At 49.0% G+C, this 20,759-nt stretch overlaps 2 protein-coding genes across 2 annotated transcripts in view; both read right to left on the bottom strand.

Moving 5' to 3' along the window:
* Positions 1–16,611, bottom strand: part of LOC141998047 (uncharacterized) — a 31,290-nt gene extending 14,679 nt beyond the window's left edge. The window contains 7 exon segments of the mRNA XM_074970686.1: positions 761–818; positions 10,538–10,620; positions 10,622–13,401; positions 13,688–13,801; positions 14,426–14,552; positions 15,074–15,161; positions 16,593–16,611. Coding sequence (XP_074826787.1) covers positions 761–818; positions 10,538–10,620; positions 10,622–13,401; positions 13,688–13,801; positions 14,426–14,552; positions 15,074–15,097 — 3,186 coding nt within the window. The 5' untranslated portion in view covers positions 15,098–15,161; positions 16,593–16,611.
* Positions 16,612–19,269: 2,658 nt separating this feature from the next.
* Positions 19,270–20,759, bottom strand: part of LOC141998574 (uncharacterized) — a 32,508-nt gene continuing 31,018 nt past the window's right edge. Inside the window, 1 exon segment of the mRNA XM_074971446.1 lies at positions 19,270–20,758. Within this exon segment, the coding sequence (XP_074827547.1) occupies positions 20,651–20,758 (108 nt within the window). The 3' untranslated portion in view covers positions 19,270–20,650.

Here is a 20,759-nt window from a genome sequence, read left to right as displayed (position 1 = left end):
AGGGGTAAATAGGGTTTGCAAAATAGCCTGGACGTCTGCCCAGTTAGGGTTAAACGCTGTAAAGACTGAACGGATAGTCTGTAGAACTCTTTCCGGATCGTTGCGCAACCTCGGCATCTGGGACTGCCAGGTGACCAGGCCCCCAGGCCCAAAAGGGCGGTGGACCGTGACCATAGTGACACGGTCATTGCTCGTCGCAACGGGTTGTTGTATCGGGCGCTTGAAGCGCAACAGGGGGTAGGGTTAGAGACGGGTATAGAGGGGCAACAGGAGGAGGAGTTGCGGGAAGAGACGGAGGAGGGAAAGCAGCATAGGGCGGAGCGGAACCTGCAAGCGGCATGCAAACCTTAGATCTGGTACCAGAGCCCAAAGTCGAGGGGCGCCCCTTATCTCGGCGTATGCCCAATTATCCCACACATACCAATAATCCATTTGAGCTGGATGCTTGTCCTCCAGCTGTTGTCTAAGGCAGGTTAATTCATCCTGTGCAAAAGTTCCATCGGGTGGCCATCCAAAGGGCGTCTGAATAGTCACCGCTGGCCACTCGACTTTACACAAAATTACAGCTCTCCTTTCACCTAACCCATGGGTGCCAGAAATATTTTTCCAATTCCCGAGAATCTCAGCCAAAGGGATTCCCCTGCTCACACTCTGCCCAGAGCCCATTCTAGGGCTACCAAAAGAACGCCTAAGGTGCCAGCCTATCACCTAAACGACGGCCCACACACCCGTTCCTCCGAGTTCTCGAAGGTGAACTCACCCGGTGCCGGCTGGAGTTATCCGAGAGAAGGAGTGCGGCTTCGCTTACGAAGGCGAGCCTAGAGTCCCAAACTGTTACTAATTATTCCAGTTAGGACATGTGCAGTTCGTTTCTAGGCTGAGGCAACCAAATAAAGACAGACTGCTGAGTGTCTTAAAGTTTGTAGGTTTATTACGCTCGAGCGTGGTACCGCTCCGTTAAGCAGAGCGGGACCCCGATTACAGGTTACACAAAGATTATATACTGTTGGCAAAACATCCTCCCTGTGTGCCTCGGGGGGCCTAACCCAATAAACAGGCCTTCTCCTTATCTATTGTGGAAGTATAACATTGTATAACGTTGTATAAGGGGACATGCTGGATACACTGTATATGACAGGGCATGCCAAAACATGTTACAAAGTATCTGAGGGAGCACACGAAGGGACAGTTAGCTTTTGAATGGAGAAGCAATTAAGATAGAGCCAGCACGTCTAAGAAGCAGGCATCAGAATGGAAGGTGTGAAGGGCAATTAGTTAACTAGAAGCTGTTAAAGGAGATTGTTAAGGGTGGCAGGTAATTGAAGATACGTGACTGGTCTCAGGGATCTCGAAGGGTGGTGACTAAAATCTTTTTCTTCTTTTGTCTGTAACTTCTCTGTAACTTGTTCTCCAAAAAACTGTATAAATTAAGAGACACAAGCCCCACTCGGGGGGCTCACTTCTAAATGTATTAGCAGAGCAGCTTTGCTAATAAAACAGAGTGGTCTGATAAATTGTGAGCCTGAGTCAAACTTTGACAATTTGGAGGTTCCACCGAGATGGCAAGCGGCTTCACTGAGGCTGTGTGATCCCTGACTGCCTTGCAGGACGATCGTGGCAGCCGGTGCCTGGACGCTTAGTCCAAGCGATCCTCCAGAAGACAGAAAGGTACACAGCAGCAGCGCAGTCTACGCCATTGAACTTGTTGGTTCCCACTCTGTTCGGGTAGGGGTCTTTGGATCCAGCTTCTGGAATCAGACGTCTCAGGTAATTATTATTTTTGTGCTTTAACCGATTTGAGGACTGTCTTGTCTTTGTGTCTATCCGTCTTCCCCGTGGTGTGTGTGTGAATCTGGGAGCCATCTCTGTCCGGAGACTGGCTGACCAAGGGGTCCCCGTCCCCACGGTCTGAATAAGTGGAATCTGCACAGCTGCAGCCGCACCACGCCTTGGGTATAACCCCTGGTGTGAAAGCAAGGGCAGTTGAGGCAGTAGCCTGTGGGCTCCTTTCTGTGTGTTGCACCGGGTACCGCTCTGCTGAGCCCGAATTTCCTTCTTGTGTGAGTGTGGTGTGAAGTCCTCCTGGGTGGGTAATCAGAAGTCTAAGGTAGAAAAGTTCCCTAAGGGAACTCCAGCTTATTTTATGTATTTTAGGAGGGGTCCGGACTCTTGTAGGTTTCTTGAAAAATGGTCCAAATTAGCTCTAGAGAACCCCAAATTACAGTGGCCACTGTTAGGTTCTTGGGACAAGGATCGAGTGGACGCTTTAAAAAGCAAACTCGTCCTCCCAAAAACCAAATTGGAGAGAGGAGAAGCAGACTGCTTCATGCAGTGGTGGGAAGAGGCAAATCGTAGATGGACTGAGTCAAAACTCACCTCTCTTAAAAATTCTATCAAAAAACTAACAGTTCAATTGGATGCAGTCTCTCCCACCACTAGTCCGAGCGCTCCCCTTTGCCCAGTCCTGTGCAATGATCCGGATCAAACCCAACCCCCATCATACTCCTGCGCAAATAAGAAATCAGAAAAGGAAAAATCTTCAGTGACTACAGATAATGAAAGTGAAGAAGATCCCTCATTGGCCTCGCAGCTCTGCAAAATATTATGAAGAAGAAATCCAAAGCAGACTGCAAAGATTCTCTTGACATCTCTTCTTGGAAAAGAGAACCTGATGGGAGGTTAATGAGAGACTCTGATCAAACTGTTGTGGCACCCTTACGAGTGCTTAAGATGGGAGAAAGTGAGTCCATATGGGATTATAAGCCCTGGACTCGTACGGAACTTTTATCTATAGTTAAAAGTTTTCCCAAACCACAGGAAAACTCTGTCAAATTTGCTGAGGAGTTTCTGTTAATCTGTGAAACCTATGAACCCTCTGAGACAGATCTCCTCCAACTGTGTAAATTGTTAGCTCCTGCCAGTTATTATGAAAAATGGTTGGCTGCCGCAGACTGGCCAGCTGAGGCACGCCACTCAACCATAAAAAGTACTAGCTCAGATTCGGCATACAGAGACCGGTGTATGGCTCTTTGGAAGTGCCTGCATCAAGCCATTCCCAAAGTGTGGTCTCCTAAAACAAACTGGACAGCAATACGTTGCTGTAAGCAAGGGCAAGGAGAAAGCCCAGGCGACTACAGGTCCCGGCTAACTGATATTTTCCTACAACATTCAGGAATACAAGAGCCCGATGTAAATGGGCAGGGGGCCTTGGTACATGCATTTGTTGATGGTCTTCTCCCTGCCACAGGCAGCATGTTACAACGAGTAAGTGTGGGATGGGAGACTGAAACCATGGACAAATTGCTGGCAGTAGCAGAGCATTGCCACCGCACTTTAAAAGGAAAGGAAGAACAGTCCTCCCGAAAGTTAATGGCTCTGCAGATACAGCATTATTCAGGACTAAGCAGACCACACCGGGGACAGGGACGGGGTTGCGGAAGGGGGCGGGGGGCTGGATTAACTGGGGTTTGTAACTACTGTAAACAGCCTGGACACTGGAAAAAAGAGTGTCCAAGACGACCTAATAATTGTATGGGAAATCAAGTGAACCCCCCTCTGGTTCCTCCAGCTGATCCCCAACCCTATTTTTCACCCCAACAATGACGGGATGCTGGGGAATCTCACAAAGTTTTAGCTCCCTTATTACCTCTGTCCCCTACTGGAGAATGTGTCTTGACTGTAAATGATCTCTCTCTCCCTTTCCTTCTTGATACTGGAGCTTCTCTTTCTACAGTCCGCACCACTGACTTGCCTGAGGTTCCGCGATCTGGAAAATCTGTGTCTGCTGTTGGCATTACAGGGATCCCTACCTCTTTTCCCCTCTCAAAACCTTTGTCTGTTCAGGTCGGTCCCCTCTCTGAGGAGCATGCATTCCTCCTCTCTGATTCCACCCCTGCAAACCCTCTGGGATGGGACTTGCTATGCAAACTTGGCTGTTCTATTTACTGCTCCCCAGATGGTGTCTATCTGCAAATCCCTCAGTCTTCCTTATTTGATTCTGTAGCTTCCCTGCTGTCTGAAACTTCCCTCTCCACTCCGGTCTTTGGGTTGCTCTTTGCATTCTGATTCCCTTTGGCGATCGCCCACCGGTACCTTTGTAGCCCCCCTCTCACTCTACCCGTCTCTAGCCGCCCTGCTACATGGTGTTTCACATGTCGGCAAGGAGGGGATGGTCTCTGCTATGAGTAAGGCGGGGTGGTGGGCTCCCCATTTCAGCTCCTTTGCAACCTGCCACTGTGCCGCTTGTGTTACTTGTCAAAGCCACAATGTAGGCAAATCTGTAAAAGTAACACAAGGGTTCCGGGGTTTGCCTCAAGCACCTTTCCTACACTGGCAACTTGATTTTGTACAAATGCCAAAGTGTCAGAAATATGAATTCATTTTAGTTATAATATGTCTGTTTTCGGGTTGGATTGAAGCCTTTCCGTGTCACAAAGCTGATTCATTGTCCGTTGCAAAATGTCTGTTAAACCACATTATCCCTACCAAGAGAATTCCTGCCACTTTGTCTAGTGACCGGGGAACACATTTTACTGGAAAAATTGTTCAACATCTAAACCAGGTATTACATGTCACCCACCTGTTGCACTGCCCTGACCATCCACAGAGTGCAGGGGCAGTTGGAAGGCGAAATGGTGTGCTTAAAAATAAGCTGGCAAAAATCTGCAGTTCCACAGGGTTAAACTGGCCAGCTGCTTTACCACTGGCCCTTATGGAAATTCGGTCATCCCCATCCCAGAGACACAAACTGAGTCCATTTGAAATCATCATGGGACGCCCTATGCGAACAATGGCTACTATTACCCCAGCCCCAGACCTAAACCCAACTCACAGCACACTCCTCCAGTACTGCAAAGGGTTAATGCAAGCTGTGAGCTCCTTCCATTCACAGGTGCGAGCAGCTTGGCCGACGGAACCCACCTCTGCTGCCTGTCACACTCTTGAGCCTGGTGATTGGGTCTACATGTGGCACCACCTTCGGAAGCACGCCTTGGAACCCCGGTGGAAGGGTCCATACCAGGTACTGCTCACCACCCAGACAGCAGTGAAATTATCCGGCATCGCTGCATGGATCCACGCCTCACAGTGTAAGCCAGCGCCACCTCAAGGGGACCAAGCACCTCTGCAAGACCACGCAGAACCAGCTTCCACCCCAGAAGACAAAGAGGAACAGCCTGCAATACCTTACAATCTGCGCTCTCGTAAGGGTTGCCAGAAGCAGAGGGTAAGCAGACAGCAGGACCCAACAAACAAGAAGCAGTAGTGAGCCTAGCGCCTGCTGCCTGGTGGATTTAAAACCGTGACTGCGGTTCCCTCGAAAGGGGTTGTCGGAACCAGAAAGGGTCCTGCTTCCAACATGTGTCCTTTGAGAAGCTTAATCCTCAGCTACTGTGTCCTGAGGGTCTGGGGAATCCAGAGTGACAGTGACAATTCTTTCACCCAACAACAGGTGCAGATAGCCCAGATCCTGAATATTTCTAATTGCTGGGTCTGCAGCCACATCCCAGCTCACTCACAAGCTAGTATTCCCACCATGGCAATCCCTTTGAATTCCTCAGAGCTTGCTGGAGAACCCTATCCACTTAAAAGGACATGGAAGGAAAATGACACTTGGGGGCTGGGAAAAACATATGTTCCTCAACTTATAAGTGTGGTGAAAGGAAAGGGCCACTGGTGCTGGGTGTGTAATGGGACAGGGCTGAATCTAGGGAGGAGCAGCTGTCTCCAATACATCGTGTCCCATGGTGTATGGGACTATTCAAACAAGGTTGGAGAATGGCGAACCGGGTATGGAAAGATAAACTTCCTCTCAACCTGGGATCAAACCAAAGATTCAATCTCTTGCTCCCCCTACAGCCTCCCTGAGAAAAACAGCACCATCTACAAATGTCATGTGAATGCTACCTCTTCTCCCAGTGAAAATCATCCTGTGCCCTTTGGGGGATACTATTCCTCCTTCGTAAATTCTTACATGTCAAAGGGTTGCAGTCAACCCTTCCCAGCTTTAATGGGACATCATTGGGTTTGTGGGGAAAATGCTTACACTGTGTTACCAGCAAATTGGTCAGGTATCTGTTATCCTGCTCAGCTTTTCCCACAATTCCGGGTGCTTCAATCCCTCCCACGAAATCGCCTCTGCAATTTCAGGCGAAAAAGGAGGGACTTGCCAGATGCTAAATCGTATGTGGATAACATAAGCCCCCTAATTTGGGAAGAAGCTATTGGCATTTCTTTAGTCCCAGTAGGGGGGGTAATCCACCACGCAAAAAGGCTTTTAAGGTTACAAGCGATGGTTGAGATTATGGCCAATGAAAGGAGAGAGCTTAAAAGCTGTAGCCAAAGAAGCAGGAGCGGTCCGACAAGCGGCCCTCCAAAACCGTCGGGCATTAGATATAATACTGGCAGCCAAAGGAGGGACCTGTGCTCTAATTGGAACAGAATGCTGTGTATACATACCTGATAATACTAATGAGGTAATAAATCGTGCTAGCCATCTGGAGCAAATTGCATACCTTCCCCACGAAGAACCAGGTTCCTTGTGGAAATGGATAAGTAACTTATTCAATTTCTCTAGTCTGGGAAACTGGTTGTTCCAAGGAATCCTGACTATCCTATTTGGAATTCTAATAATCTTTGTGTGTTTTCAATTGATTTCTTGTTGTATCCAAAACTGCACAAGACACACCATCCATCAGGTTACCCCTAACCAGAGTGCTAATCTAATGTTGTTAAATGTCACCAGTGAAAGTAATGAAAAAGAACGATTGATGTACGGAATCCAGTAAGTCATTGGTCATGGGTGTAGCCTTGACCAAAAGGGGGGATTTTGGAAGTATAAGTATAACGTTGTATACGGGGACATGCTGGATACATTGTATATGAGAGGTCATGCCAAAACATGTTACAAAGTATCTGAGGGAGCACACGAAGGGACAGTTAGCTTTTGAATGGAGAAGCAATTAAGATAGAGCCAGCACGTCTAAGAAGCAGGCATCAGAACGGAAAGTGTGAAGGGCAATTAGTTAAGTTAACTGGAAGCTGTTAAAGGAGACTGTTAAGGGTGGCAGGTAATTGAAGATACGTGACTGGTCTCAGGGATTTCGAAGGGGGGTGACTAAAAATCTTTTTCTTCTTTTGTCTGTAACTTCTCTGTAACTTGTTCTCCAAAAAACTGTATAAATTAAGAGACACAAGCCCCACTCGGGGGGCTCACTTCTAAATGTATTAGCAGAGCAGCTTTGCTAATAAAACAGAGTGGTCTGATAAATTGTGAGTCTGAGTCAAACTTTGACACTATCACCAATGCCCTGCAGCCACTTCCCCCTGCAAAAATGCTGAATTAGCAGCTATTTCAGGCATGTCGGCTGGTTCCTGTCTCCTTTGTTTCCCTTCTCTTGAAACTGTCCAGCTGTCCACTCTGAAGGATCCTTCCTTCCTTCCTTCCTTGGTACGTGGTGCGCTCGCTTCTAGTTAATGGCCGAGAAGAAACCCAAAATGGAGTCACATATGCTAACTAGGTTAATTTCCCCTAACAATTATGAACAGGAGGCTGCCAGGCACCTTTCCTACAACTTTCCTATGACGAGATAACTGGTTCTGTGGATGAAGGGAAAGCAGTGGACGTGGTGTTCCTTGGCTTTAGTAAAGCTTTTGACACTGTCTCCCACAGTATTCTTGTCAGCAAGTTAAAGAAGTATGGGCTGGACAAATGCACTATAAGGTGGGTAGAAAATTGGCTAGATTGTTGGGCTCAACGGGTAGTGATCAATGGCTCCATGTCTAGTTGGCAGACGGTATCAAGCGGAGTACCCCAAGAGTCGGTCCTCGGGCCGGTTTTGTTCAATATCTTCATTAATGATCTGGAGGCTGGTGTGGATTGCACCCTCAGCAAGTTTGCAGACGACACTAAACTGGGAGGAGTGGTAGATACGCTGGAGGGTAGCGATAGGATACAGAGGGACCTAGACAAATTGGAGGATTGGGCCAAAAGAAATTTGATGAGGTTCAACAAGGACAAGTGCAGAGTCCTGCACTTAGGACGGAAGAATGCAATGCACTGCTACAGACTAGGGACCGAATGGCTAGGCAGCAGTTCTGCAGAAAAGGACCTAGGGGTTACAGTGGATGAGAAGTTGGATATGAGTCAACAGTGTGCCCTTGTAGCCAAGATGGCCAATGGCATTTTGGGATGTATAAGTAGGGGCACTGCCAGCAGATCGAGGGACGTGATCGTTCCCCTCTATTCAACATTGGTGAGGCCTCATCTGGAGTACTGTGTCCAGTTTTGGGCCCCACACTACAAGAAGGATGTGGAAATATTGGAGAGTGTCCAGCGGAGGGCAACAAAAATGATTAGGGGACTGGAACACATGACTTACGAGGAGAGGCTGAGGGATCTGGGATTATTTAGTTTACAGAAGAGAAGAATGAGGGGAGATTTGATAGCTGCTTTCAACTACCTGAACGGTGGTTCCAAAGAGGATGGATCTAGACTATTCTCAGTGGTAGCAGATGACAGAACGAGGAGTAATGGTCTCAAGTTGCAGTGGGAGAGGTTTAGGTTGGATATTAGGAAAAAATTTTTCACTAGGAGGGTGGTGAAACACTGGAATGCGTTACCTAGGGAGGTGGTGGAATCTCCTTCCTTAGAAGTTTTTAAGGTCAGGCTTGACAAAACCCTGGCTGGGACGATTTAATTGGGGATTGGTCCTGCTTTGAGCAGGGGGTTGGACTAGATGACCTCCTGAGGTCCCTTCCAACCCTCATATTCTAGGATTCTAGGATTCTACCACATTCTAAAGGCCTCTGTCCTCCATCCCACTAAGGAGTACCAAAAGAAACTACACCAACTGCTCAAGAAACTCCCTGCTACAGCACGGGAACAAATCTACACAGACCCACCCCTAGAGCCCCGACCAGGGGTATTCTATCTGCTACCCAAGATCCATAAACCTGGAAATCCTGGACGCCCCATCATCTCAGGCATCGGCACTCTTACAGCAGGATTATCTGGCGATGTGGACTCTCTCCTCACACCCTATGCTACCAGCACTCCCAGCTATCTTCGAGACACCACCGACTTCCTGAGGAAACTACAACGTATTGGTGATCTTCCTGAAAACACCATCCTGGCCACCATGGATGTAGAAGCTCTTTACACCAATGTTCCACATGAGGATGGGCTACAAGCTGTCAGGAACATTATCCCTGATGAGGCCACGGCACACCTGGTGGCTGAGCTTTCTGACTTTGTCCTCACCCTCAACCATTTCAGATCTGGGGACAATTTATACTTTCAAGTCAGCGGGACTGCTATGGGTACCCGCATGGCCCCACAGCATGCCAACATCTTTATGGCTGACTTAGAACAACGCTTCCTCAGCTCTCGTCCCCTAGCACCCCCTCCTCTATTTGCGCTACATTGATGACATCTTCATCATATGGACCCATGGGAAGGAGGCCCTTGAAGAATTCCACCTGGATTTCAACAATTTCCACCCCAGCATCGACCTCAGCCTGGACCAGTCCACACAAGAGATCCTGGACACTATAGTGCAAATTCGTGATGGTCACATAAATACCACCCTATACTGGAAACCTACTGACCTCTATACTTACCTACATGCCTCCAGCTTCCATCCAGGACACATCACACGATCCATTGTCTACAGCCATGCCCCAAGATACAACCGCATTTGCTCCAATCCCTCAGGCAGAGACAAACATCTACAAGATCTTTATCAAGTATTCTTAAAACTACAATACTCACCTGGGGAAGTGAGGAAACAGACTGACAAAACAAGATGGAGACCCAGAAGTCACCTTCTACAGGACAGGCCCAACAAGGGAAATAACAGAACACCACTGGCCATCATGTACAGTCCCCAGCTAAAACCTCTCCAGCGCATCATTGACGATCTACAACCTATCCTGGAAAAGGATTCCTCGTTCTCACAGACCATGGGAGGCAGGCCAGTCCTCGCTTACAGACAGCTCCCAATCTGAAGCAAATACTCACCAGCACCACACCACAGAAACACTAACCCAGGAACCAATTCCTGCAACAAATCCCATTGCCAAATCTGTGCCCATATCTACTCTAGCGACACCATCATAGGACCCAACCATATCAGCCACGCCATCACGGGCACATTCACATGCACATCTACCAATGTGATGTATGCCATCATGTGCCAGCAATGCCCCTCTGCCACGTACATTGGCCAAACCAGACAGTCTCTATGTCAAAGAATAAATGGACACAAATATGACATCAGGAATGGTAACATACAAAAGCCAGTAGCAGAACATTTCAATCTCCTTGGACACTCAATAACAGATTTAAAAGTAGCCATCCTTCAACCAAAAAACTTCAAACACAGACTTCAGAGAGAAACTGCAGAGCTACAATCCATGTGCAAACTTAACACCATCAATTTGGGCCTGAATAGGGACTGAGAGTGGCTGGCTCACTACAAAAGCAATTTTCCCTTTGTTGGTATTGACCCCTCCTCATCAGTCATTGGGAGTGGACCACGTCCATCCTGTGTGGATTCTCCCATTTTTAATGAGGTATGATCTCTGTCTGAAACTTTTCCCACAGTCTAAGCTCTTGTGGGGGTCTCTCTCTTGTGTAGATTCTTCCATGTTGAACGAGATCTGATCTTCATGTGAAACTTTTCCCATAGTCCAAGCACTTATAGAGTCATTCTCCTGTGTGGATTCTCTGATGCTTCACCAGCGCCGGTCTCCATGTGAAACTTTTCCCACAGTCCAAGCACTTATAGGGTCTCATTCCTGTGTGGATTGCCTGATGATCAGCAAGATCTGACTTGCATATGAAACTTTCCCCACAGTCCAAGCACTTGTGGGGTCTCTCTCCTGTGTGGATTGCCTGATGTTGAACAAGGTGTGACTTTCTTATGAAACTTTTCCCACAGTCTAAGCACTTGTGGGGTCTCTCTCCTGTGTGGATTGCCTGATGTTGAACAAGGTGTGACTTTCTTATGAAACTTTTCCCACAATCCAAACACTTGTGGGGTCTCTCTCCTGTGTGGATTGCCTGATGACGAACAAGGTGTGACCTCTGCATGAAACTTTTCCCACAGTCAAAGCACTTGTGGGGTCTCTCTCCTTTGTGGATTGCCTGATGTTGAACAAGGTGTGACCTCTGCATGAAACTTTTCCCACAGTCAAAGCACTTGTGGGGTCTCTCTCCTTTGTGGATTGCCTGATGTTTAACAAGGTGTGAAATCTGCATGAAACTTTTCCCAGAGTCAAAGCACTTCTGGGGTCTCTCTTCTGTGTGGACTGCCTGATGTTTTACAAGGTATGACCTCTGCTTGAAACTTTTCCCACAGTCAAAGCACTTGTGGGGTCTCTCTTCTGTGTGGACTGCCTGATGTTGAACAAGCTGTGACTTTCTTATGAAACTTTTCCCACAATCTAAGCACTTGTGGGGTCTCTCTCCTGTGTGGATTGCCTGATGACGAACAAGGACTGATTTCCGCTTGAAACTTTTCCCACAATCAAAGCACTTGTGGGGTCTCTCTCCTGTGTGGATTACCTGATGACCAGCAAGATCTGACTTGCAAATGTAACTTTTCCCACAGTCCAAGCACTTGTGGGGTCTCTCTCCTGTGTGGATTGCCTGATGTTGAACAAGGCGTGACCTTCGTATGAATCTTTTCCCACAGTCCAAGCACTTGTGGGGTCTCTCTCCTGTGTGGATTGCCTGATGATTAGCAAGATCTGACTTGCATATGAAACTTTTCCCACAGTCCAAGCACTTGTGCGGTCTCTCTCCCGTGTGGCTTTTCTGATGATAACCAAGGGCTGATCTCCAAGTGAAACTTTTCCCACAGTCCAAGCACTTGTGGGGTCTCTCTCCTGTGTGGCTTTTCTGATGATAACCAAGGGCTGATCTCGAAGTGAAACTTTTCCCACAGTCCAAGCACTTGTGGGGTCTTTCTCCGCTGTGGATTCTCTGATGATTAACAAGGTTTGACCTCATTGTGAAACTTTTCCCACAGTCCAAGCACTTATGGGATCTTTCTCCTTTGTGAATTGTTTCATGTTTAAGAAGGTATGACCTCTGCATGAAACTTTTCCCACAGTCCAAGCACTTGTGGGGTCTCTCTCCTGTGTGGATTGCCTGATGACTAACAAGGCCTGATTTCCGCTTGAAACTTTTCCCACAATCAAAGCACTTGTGGGGTCTTGCTCCTGTGTGGATTGCCTGATGTCTACCAAGGTCTGACCTGCGTATGAAACTTTTCCCACAATCCAAGCATTTATGGGGTCTCTCGCCTGTGTGGATTGCCTGATGTTTAACAAGGTGTGACCTGTGTATGAAACTTTTCCCACAATCCAAGCATTTATGGGATCTCTTTCCTGTGTGGATTGCCTCATGAATAACAAGGTCTGACCTCCATATGAAACTTTTCCCACAGTCCAAGCACTTATGGGGTCTCTCTCCTGTGTGGATTCTCTGATGATAAAAAAGGCGTGCTCTCCATGTGAAACTTTTCCCACACTCCAAGCACTTATGGGGTCTCTTTCCTGTGTGGACTGCCTGATGTTGAACAAGGGTTGACCTTCGTATGAAACTTTTCCCACAGTCCAAGCACTTGTGGGGTCTCTCTCCTGTGTGGATTCTCTGATGATAACCAAGGGCTGATCTCCATGTGAAACTTTTCCCACAATCCAAGCACTTGTGGGGTCTCTCTCCTGTGTGGATTGCCTGATGACGAACAAGGACTGATTTCCGCTTGAAACTTTTCCCACAGTCAAAGCACTTGTGGGTTTTCTCTCCTGTGTGGATTGCCTGATGATTAACAAGTGCCGACCTCCATGTGAAACTTTTCCCACAGTCCAAACATTTATGGGGTCTCTCTGCTGTGTGGCTTTTCTCATGTGAATTTAGTGCTGACTTTGAACTGAAACATTTCCCACATTCAACGCATTGAATGGGCTTGTCTACAGTGTGGCTTCTCCCATGGTTATTAAGATCTGTGCGCTTACTGAAGCTTTCCCCACTGTCAAAGCATTGCAATGGTTTCTCTCCCGTATGGACTCTCTGATGTGTAACAAGTTGTGATCTCACAATGAATCCTTTCCCACACTCAAGGCAGTGCCAGGGTGTCTCTTCCTTGGGATTTGTCTGCTGCTCTCTGGGATTCTCGTCTCCTCCCCCACCATTAATAGATTCATCCACTTTCTTCCTGGGTTGGTTTATCAGAAGCTTCTCTGACCTGTGCCAATTTCCCCAGGCTTCTCCCTGATTCCAGCAATGGGAAAAATTCCCTTCAGCTCTTCCCAAAAAGGTTCCCTGTGGTTCCACTTCCCCAGGAACTGCCTCATGATGATTCCCCTCCTTCTTCTCACTCGCTCGCTCAGCACCTGATGGGAAAGACACAATCCAGAGAGGAGTCATTGTGCTGGGGAGAAAGAGGAATAGCATTGAGGGAAAAGCCAACACAAAGACTGAGCAATTGCATTCTGCCCCCACATCCCACCCTAACACTTACAAGGAAGGAGAGACGGGAAGGGTGGAATGGCGTGAGCAATATCTGCTGACCATAGCCCTGCTCTCCGTGAGATGAAGAAGAACTGAGGGCGTTACTCACATAATATTTTAGGATTCTCAACTTTTTCCTTCATTCCCTAGATGCCTGTCAGGCCTCACCTGTGTTGGTGCATCTCCGAAGCCTTCTGTCCTTGAAATCCTGGAGATCGGACACCCACAGCTCTTCCCCTCGTTCCAGCCGGGTGATAAGCTCAGGTTTGGGAATGGGAAATCCTGTGCAGAAGGTGAAATGAGTCCACATCAGGGTGCATGGAGCATTGGTGGAGGATTTGTCACAAAGGACATTGCGTGAGTGGAATCTGTCCCTGTGCTCTGCTGGAGGAACGTGGAATCCAAGAGGATGGGAACAGGGTCACTGAGCCCCCTTGCACAGAGGACATTTTCTGGGGAGGTGAGTTGAATTATTACTACACCCTCAGTAGGCGTTCCCAGGATCTGTGCGCTCTGGGAGCCTTGCTGACTCACACACAGGTCTGCACTTAAGCCCCTGCCTCTTTCTAAACCTGCAGAGTCCAGAGCTCTCCCCATGCCTGGAGCTATTCCCAAGGAGGGAGATGAACAGGGATTGTATGTGCAGCCAAGAAACAACACAGACAACACAATGCGGATTTATGACCCTTTGAAAGCTGGAGGGATGGGGATGGTTTAGCTTGTCCATTGGTTTTTGACTCCCACGTCCCAGTGGAGAGGGCACCGAAATGCATGTATTTCTCACATGGCAGCTGTGCATTATGGAACCCATTTGCCTCTGCTCGAACTGACCAGGGAAGAACCTGACCACATTAAGACACGCAGACCCCACAGCTTCTAATAACTGAGGGGACGGGAATCCCTTACCCAGCGAGGTCACCGTCTCATAGTTCTCCTGCATGACGTCCCTGTAGAGGGCTCTCTGAGCGGGGTCCAGCAGAGCCCCCTGACCCTGGGTGAAATAAATAGCCACCTCCTCGAAGGTCACCGGCATCTGAAACACCAAGAGTCCCCCACTCAGCACCTGCTGCCCCAGCCACAATCCCACTACTTATGGGAAAGGAAAAAAAAAAACGTGAAGCTGTGGGAGGGCCAGAGTAGCAAAATCCCACCCCCACCCTGTTCAGAGCAGCCAGGAGGCTTCTGGGGGTGGAGAAGGTGAGAGTTCCCTGTCCGCCCCAGCACACGGAGCACGCCAGGATCTTCTTATTTCCCACATGCCTGCCAGCCACAGACTGGTACAGGAAGCAGAGCTCTGAGCCGGGGACAGGGACAGGAATCCCGACAGCTTCCCTTCGTATTTCACAGTAGTGCCGGGCAAGTGGGGTCAGGCTCCAGCACTGGGAGCCTGGAATTTGTCCCCAGCCCTGCCAAGGTGGTTATATCCTGCCTGAGAACTGGGGGAATGTCCCCTCCCCCTTCCCCTGCCACAATGGGCTTACTTAGTAAATCAGTAGGTTTATTAAACCCTGTCTCCTCCCTCCCCCGCCCAGCAGCTCCCTGAAAATCCCCTACCTGAGCTGGCTCCAACACAGCCATTTCCCTTCTCTGTCCCCTGGAAGGCTGGCCGATCTTCGGTGAAACGTGGACCTGATTCCTCAGCCTGTCGGGGCGAGAGGGAGGTTACAGAAGGGGCTTCTGTCCATGTCCATGTCACACCCCGATTCCCCCCAGACTCTTCAGACTGTTGGGGACACTGGGGCATGGCCACTAGGGAAATCGAGGGGATGGAAGACCACGAGTGTCGATGAAGCCCCCTCGCACTAGGCCCAAGTGTCCTTGGCCCTCCCCCGCCTGGAGGCACTCGCAGCAGTTACGCTGAGGATCTGCAACAATATGTTGCAGAGTCAGACTGCCTGAAACTAAACAAGGCCAAACAGGGCAGATATGGAAGAACAATGCTGAATAAAGCAGCTTTATGTATAGTTTAACAAATGATACAAAAAACAAGGAAACTAGCTGGGAACTGGATTGGCTGGCTATATGGATACTTAGGGCAGTTTGCTATTGGATAAGTATGCTGAAGAAAGGATGTATAAAAGCCTGTGTAACTTCCTGCTCTGTGTACAGGATTTGAGATTCTAATCTCCCTGTACCTTTTTGAAGCTTCAAATAAAATTTTCTGCTTCTCCACCCCGTTGTGATTATTGAGTGAAGCACACCGGTTAGCGAACCCCCACCCCACCGGTGTTGCTCGCCTCTGGCACTGGGTGCCGGCAACAAGACCCTCCCAGTAACAGCATCTCTGAGCCAAATGCTAAAAAAAGGGAAGAACCAAAAGGGCCACTTGGGAGATTCCCCCCCATTGCAGTGTAAACCCCTCTCCCTTAGCAATAGCTGGAGGCCTCTGGTGGCATCACCTGAAGATTGAGCTGCCCTGGACTCCCCTGGCAGCCCCCAGGGACAGGCAGGAAGAGGCTGATCCCATTGGCCCATCCGCGCACCACCCTGCCTCAGCCAGCAGTGACTCCGGTCTGACTCTGGTGTGGCTGAGATCTGAACCCTACAGGGAAATCAGACCAGGGCCCTGGGCAGCCCCCAACACTCAGGGCACACACACCCCACCACCGCAGGGGTGTCTGACAATAACACACTCAGAGGCAGGTGTGTGTGTGTGGGGGGGGGGGGTGGCGCGGGTTTTTTCCTTGTAGTTTCTGCACCCTGAGGGGTTCGTCCCCTGATCACTCCCAAAGCTGAGAAGAGCTTCTCTCCGCCCCTCCCACCTCGTGTCCCATGGGGCGGAGAAGCTGCCTTGGCATCTCCCCCCGCCCGCCTCCCCACATCCCTCCTTTCCCATGCAGTGCCCCCCACTCACGTCTTCCCTCATTCCCGACCTTGCTCCCCTCAGCCCCACAGTCCCCCGATCCTCCTCCATTGCGCCATCTTCCCTCCAGTGCACCCCTGCCCCCATCCCAGCCTGCCCCCGGCATCCCCCGCACCCGCCTCCTGCCCCTCTTTATCCTCCTCCCCCTGCAGCACAGATGTGACGAGGGGGGGGGCCGCAGCAAGGGGGGGATGGGAGGGTCTCTCTTACCTTCCCTCCGATCGGGGCCCCCCGGGGCAGGGGCCGGGCCGGGAAGGGGCCCTGGCCGGGCTGGGGGCTCTGCCCTGGGAGAGGCTCCCGGGGAGCAGCGGGCAGGGCCCGGCTGGAGGTTCCCCTCTCCCGGCTGCAGCCCGGGCTCCGGGCTCCCAGCACCAGCCGCCGGGGCTCGGGGATCTCGCCGGGAGCCTGGGAGCCAGAGTCCCCGCAGCGGCTGCGAGTCACTTCCTGGGCCGGGCCTGAGCCCCGCGATCGCTCCCCCCAGAGCCGCCCCCCAGCCGCTCCTGGGTCCTAGCGATCAACCCACCGCGCTCCAGCCCCCTGCCCAGCCGCTGCCCCCTGGGGGCGCAACCGCCCCTGGGCTCGGGGAGCTTCTCCCAGCAATAAGGGGTCATCCCGCCTAGAAACTTCTCCTGTCAGCATCCAGTCTCGCTTGCAGCCTCCCTGCAGGACTAACCGGGCACGGGCCGCTGGCTGATCAGCCCGTCTGCGGCAAACTTCTCTCCATGTCGGGCTGGCAGAGGCCTTGCTCTCACCTGCCTCTCTGGTCACAGGCTACTGGCCCAAAACCTCTGATTGTTTGAGCTGACTGGGCCAGATTTGCAGGGGGGAGAGAGAAGGCAAAAGGAGAGAGAGCAGAAGTGGGGGGTGGCATAATTGTTTAGAGCACTGGCAGAGGTGAAAGTAAGCCGGTCTGATCCAGTCTGGCGTACCCGGCAAGAGCCGGGACACCGCTGACTGCACCGGCAGGGGACAGCTTCCCCAGGCTGGTGATGTGAAGGGCTCCGGCCACCGCTTCCGCAGCGGAGCCCTGGGCCCTTTAAATCGCCGCTGGAGCCCCGGGGGTCCCGGCTGCCGCTGCAGCTACTGCTCCTGCCCTGATTTCAAGGGCCCGAAGCTCCCAGCAGCTGCTCACATACCAGGGGGAGTTCAGGATTTAGCCAAAATCAAAGTCAGTGGAGTTGAGGATGTCAGCTGGCTCCCCTTCTCTGGTTTGACCTGCTTAGCGTCTCTTTCAAGATCAGGATGATGAAAGCCCAACAGTACCATGCTGGGGCCCAGGAGACAGCGGGTGTGAGAGATACCCCAGGGTACAATCTGGACTGTTGAACTGCTTAATTCTCCATCCCAGGGTATGTTTTACACTGGTTCCCAGGGTGGATAAAAATCAATTATTTAAACAAAAATCAGTGTTTTTATTTATATTGGATTTTTTTTTGATAAAATGCTTTTTTGAGGAAAAAACTTATCTAAAGATCCTTTTAATTAAGATACATTATAGCTCAAAGACATCTCATAATGGAATAGGGATTGTAAATTCTAATTCTATAGTATGAGACAATATATTCATGGAATGTTTAAGAAAAGTTTTCTACATGAGTTCCAATAGTTGATGGATTAGGGACCCAATTTTATGGGGTTCCACAGGCTTCTGTATAGATTATTTAGGCTAATCTTTCCATCTACCCCATGGGACTCAGTGCTCAGTCTAGAAGATCCCATCAGAGGTGCTTAGTTTCCCAGTTCTCAAACTGTGGCTTTGTGTCTCCAGAGGTAACATGCTTGTTAACAGCCAAAATGTTTTAAAATAAATTAATATAGAGAGTTGAGAAATAACAGACCTCACCTCTATTGTCCCTCTGCAAATTTGTGTACACAGAGTCAATCCCTTACCTCTTTCCAAAAGTGCAAAATTTCAAAAAGTTAAATGAATAGAAGACTGTTGGAGGTGGAATATATCTGGACAAGGAGAAGAAGTCTGGAGATAAATGTGAGAAACGATGGACATATGCTTTTCTGTTAAAATATTATATCTTTGCTGTTGAAGAAAAAAATCCAGAATACTTACTGTAGTTGTTTTAGTGAAATAAAACAATTTAAACGTCTGTCTGGTGATGTTCTCCTCCACAGGGTGGCATGAATGAAATAACCAAACAATGAAATAACCAAATGCAAATAAATGAAATGAAATAACCAAACAATCATTCATTGTCTGATATAGCTGTAAAACTCATCTGAAAAGTTTTCAAAATAAATCACTGTTTTAAAATGTATAGTGTGTATCTTCTAAAAATGCAACCTACATCTATCTCTGAGTTGTGTAGAATATCTATTAAGATTATAAAAACCAAGAATGCACTTTTCTGTAGAATACCATGATTAAATCGAGTCTTCCAGACGAGTGATTTAAATCATGATTTAAATCAAATCCACCCTGCTGCATCGCTGTGTGAACAACAAACCCCTCCACGCTCTGCTCACACACAGCCACTAGCATTCAAACTCACTCCTGGCTGCACTGTACTGAGTGTGACTAGCCAGACACTCATGAAGATACTAAATGACTCAGCAACATCAGCCAGTTTTCTACTCCCAGCCTTGCATCCCGGGAATCTGCATCTTGGACTGCTCAGTCTGTTCACGGTGCTGGACAAACTCAATAATTAGTGGGTCATCCCCCCCTCCACACACAAAGGGCTCCGATTAGGCCACAGCCTTGTTCTCTCAAGTCAAATCCCCCAAACACTTCAAGGAAAACACACAGCTCCAGACAAAACACTAACATCAGTTTATTAACTGGAACAAGGAGGTTTTCAGGGATCACAAGGGAGAAAGATGTGAAAGGTCGGAACTAGTTAGTTATTAGTACCCAGGATGGATTTCTTTCCCGCCTTGGTGCGTCCTCCCCAGTCCAAGGCCCCTGTGGCCTTTCAAGGCATAACCTTGACTTCTGTAAAGATGGGAGAGGAGAGGTGAAAATGGAGGCAATTCTCCCTTCTGCTTTTATAGCATTCTCTTCTTTGAGGTTCAAGCTCCAGCCAGGGGGCAGGCAACAATCAGTCTGTGGCCAAATTGAGCATCCAGCCGTCCTTCTGGTGAATTGTAACTCTCTTGTTCACAGCTCCACAGCTGGTGAATGGCCAGCTAAGCAATTAATGGCCACTTAGCACCTAGCTGGTCTGCAGGTACTACTGTCTCTAAAGAGCTAGTCTGTGGGCGTTTTCCAGCTTTCCAGCATGTAACAAACATACAGCAAACTCTCAGAGCTCCATGGACAGCGCTGAGAGACACATTTTAACAGGACAATAATATTCAGCAGGCGATGACTTTTCCTATGATACCTCACAAGACATACTTTGGAGAAGATTTATCCTTCTGTAATCGTGGTGACCATAAGAGTGTAGACCAGTGGTTCTCAAAAGTGTTTCATTGGTCCCTCCGTCTTTGTGTGTGTGGTCATTTACGTCCCCGCCCTCACAAGCACATATATGGCCACCCAGCTCTAAAGGCAGAGTCGTTGCTGGCGATGCGTCCAGCTCTGAAGGCCTCCAGCAGCAGCACAGAAGTAAGGGTGACCAAGTGAAAAGTGATATTCGTCAATATCGCTGTTCACAGCAGACTTATCACCCCATTGCAACCCTGACTTCTGCCCTGCTGCTCCACCTGGGTTTTGAGAGCCTGAGCATTTATCCCCACCTCCCAGATAGGCCAGTTCCTTCTTCAAAAGTCCGAGACAGAGGTCACGCCTCCCTTCACATATTCCTGTGCCTCCACTGGGAGGACATGACCCACAGTTTGAGAATTACTAGTGTAGACAGTCACCGTTGCGATCGGAACCCAAGATGGTAACAGCTGCTCCTTTCTGTCTGCGGGATCCCCAGAGAAAATGTCCGAGCATGAGAGAGGAACAGATCTCACTGATATTAACCTTGCAAAACACATTTCGGTGATTTCAGCTATAAACATTCCCTCCATCCTTCAGCCCCTAACCCCAGTGATTTCAAGGAGAGGGAGCTGGAATTGGGCAGGTGACATGGGAGATGGGTATAATCTCTGAATTAACAGAATACAGGAACCCTTTGCATAAATTGTTAAGCTCTAAAAAGATATAGCTAAACATAGACCATGACAGTTACCCCTCTTCCAAGTCTTTAACATGTTTACATTTCAAACTCTAGCTTCATGAAGGTGGAAACACTTTTAAAATCTCTCTCTAAAAGTTGAATCTGAGTCAATTACATACAAGTTGCTTAACCCTTTCTTGCCTTGTGTCAAAGAAGTTTACATCTTGTGTGGATTCTTCCATGTTTAACGAGGTCTGACATCCGTATGAAACTTTTCCCACAGTCCAAGCACTTGTGGGGTCTCTTTCCTGTGTAT

Source organism: Natator depressus, chromosome 14 (genome assembly GCF_965152275.1).
Source record: "Natator depressus isolate rNatDep1 chromosome 14, rNatDep2.hap1, whole genome shotgun sequence".
NCBI classification, from domain to species: Eukaryota; Metazoa; Chordata; order Testudines; family Cheloniidae; genus Natator; species Natator depressus.
This window is presented reverse-complemented; position numbering and strand designations above follow the sequence as displayed.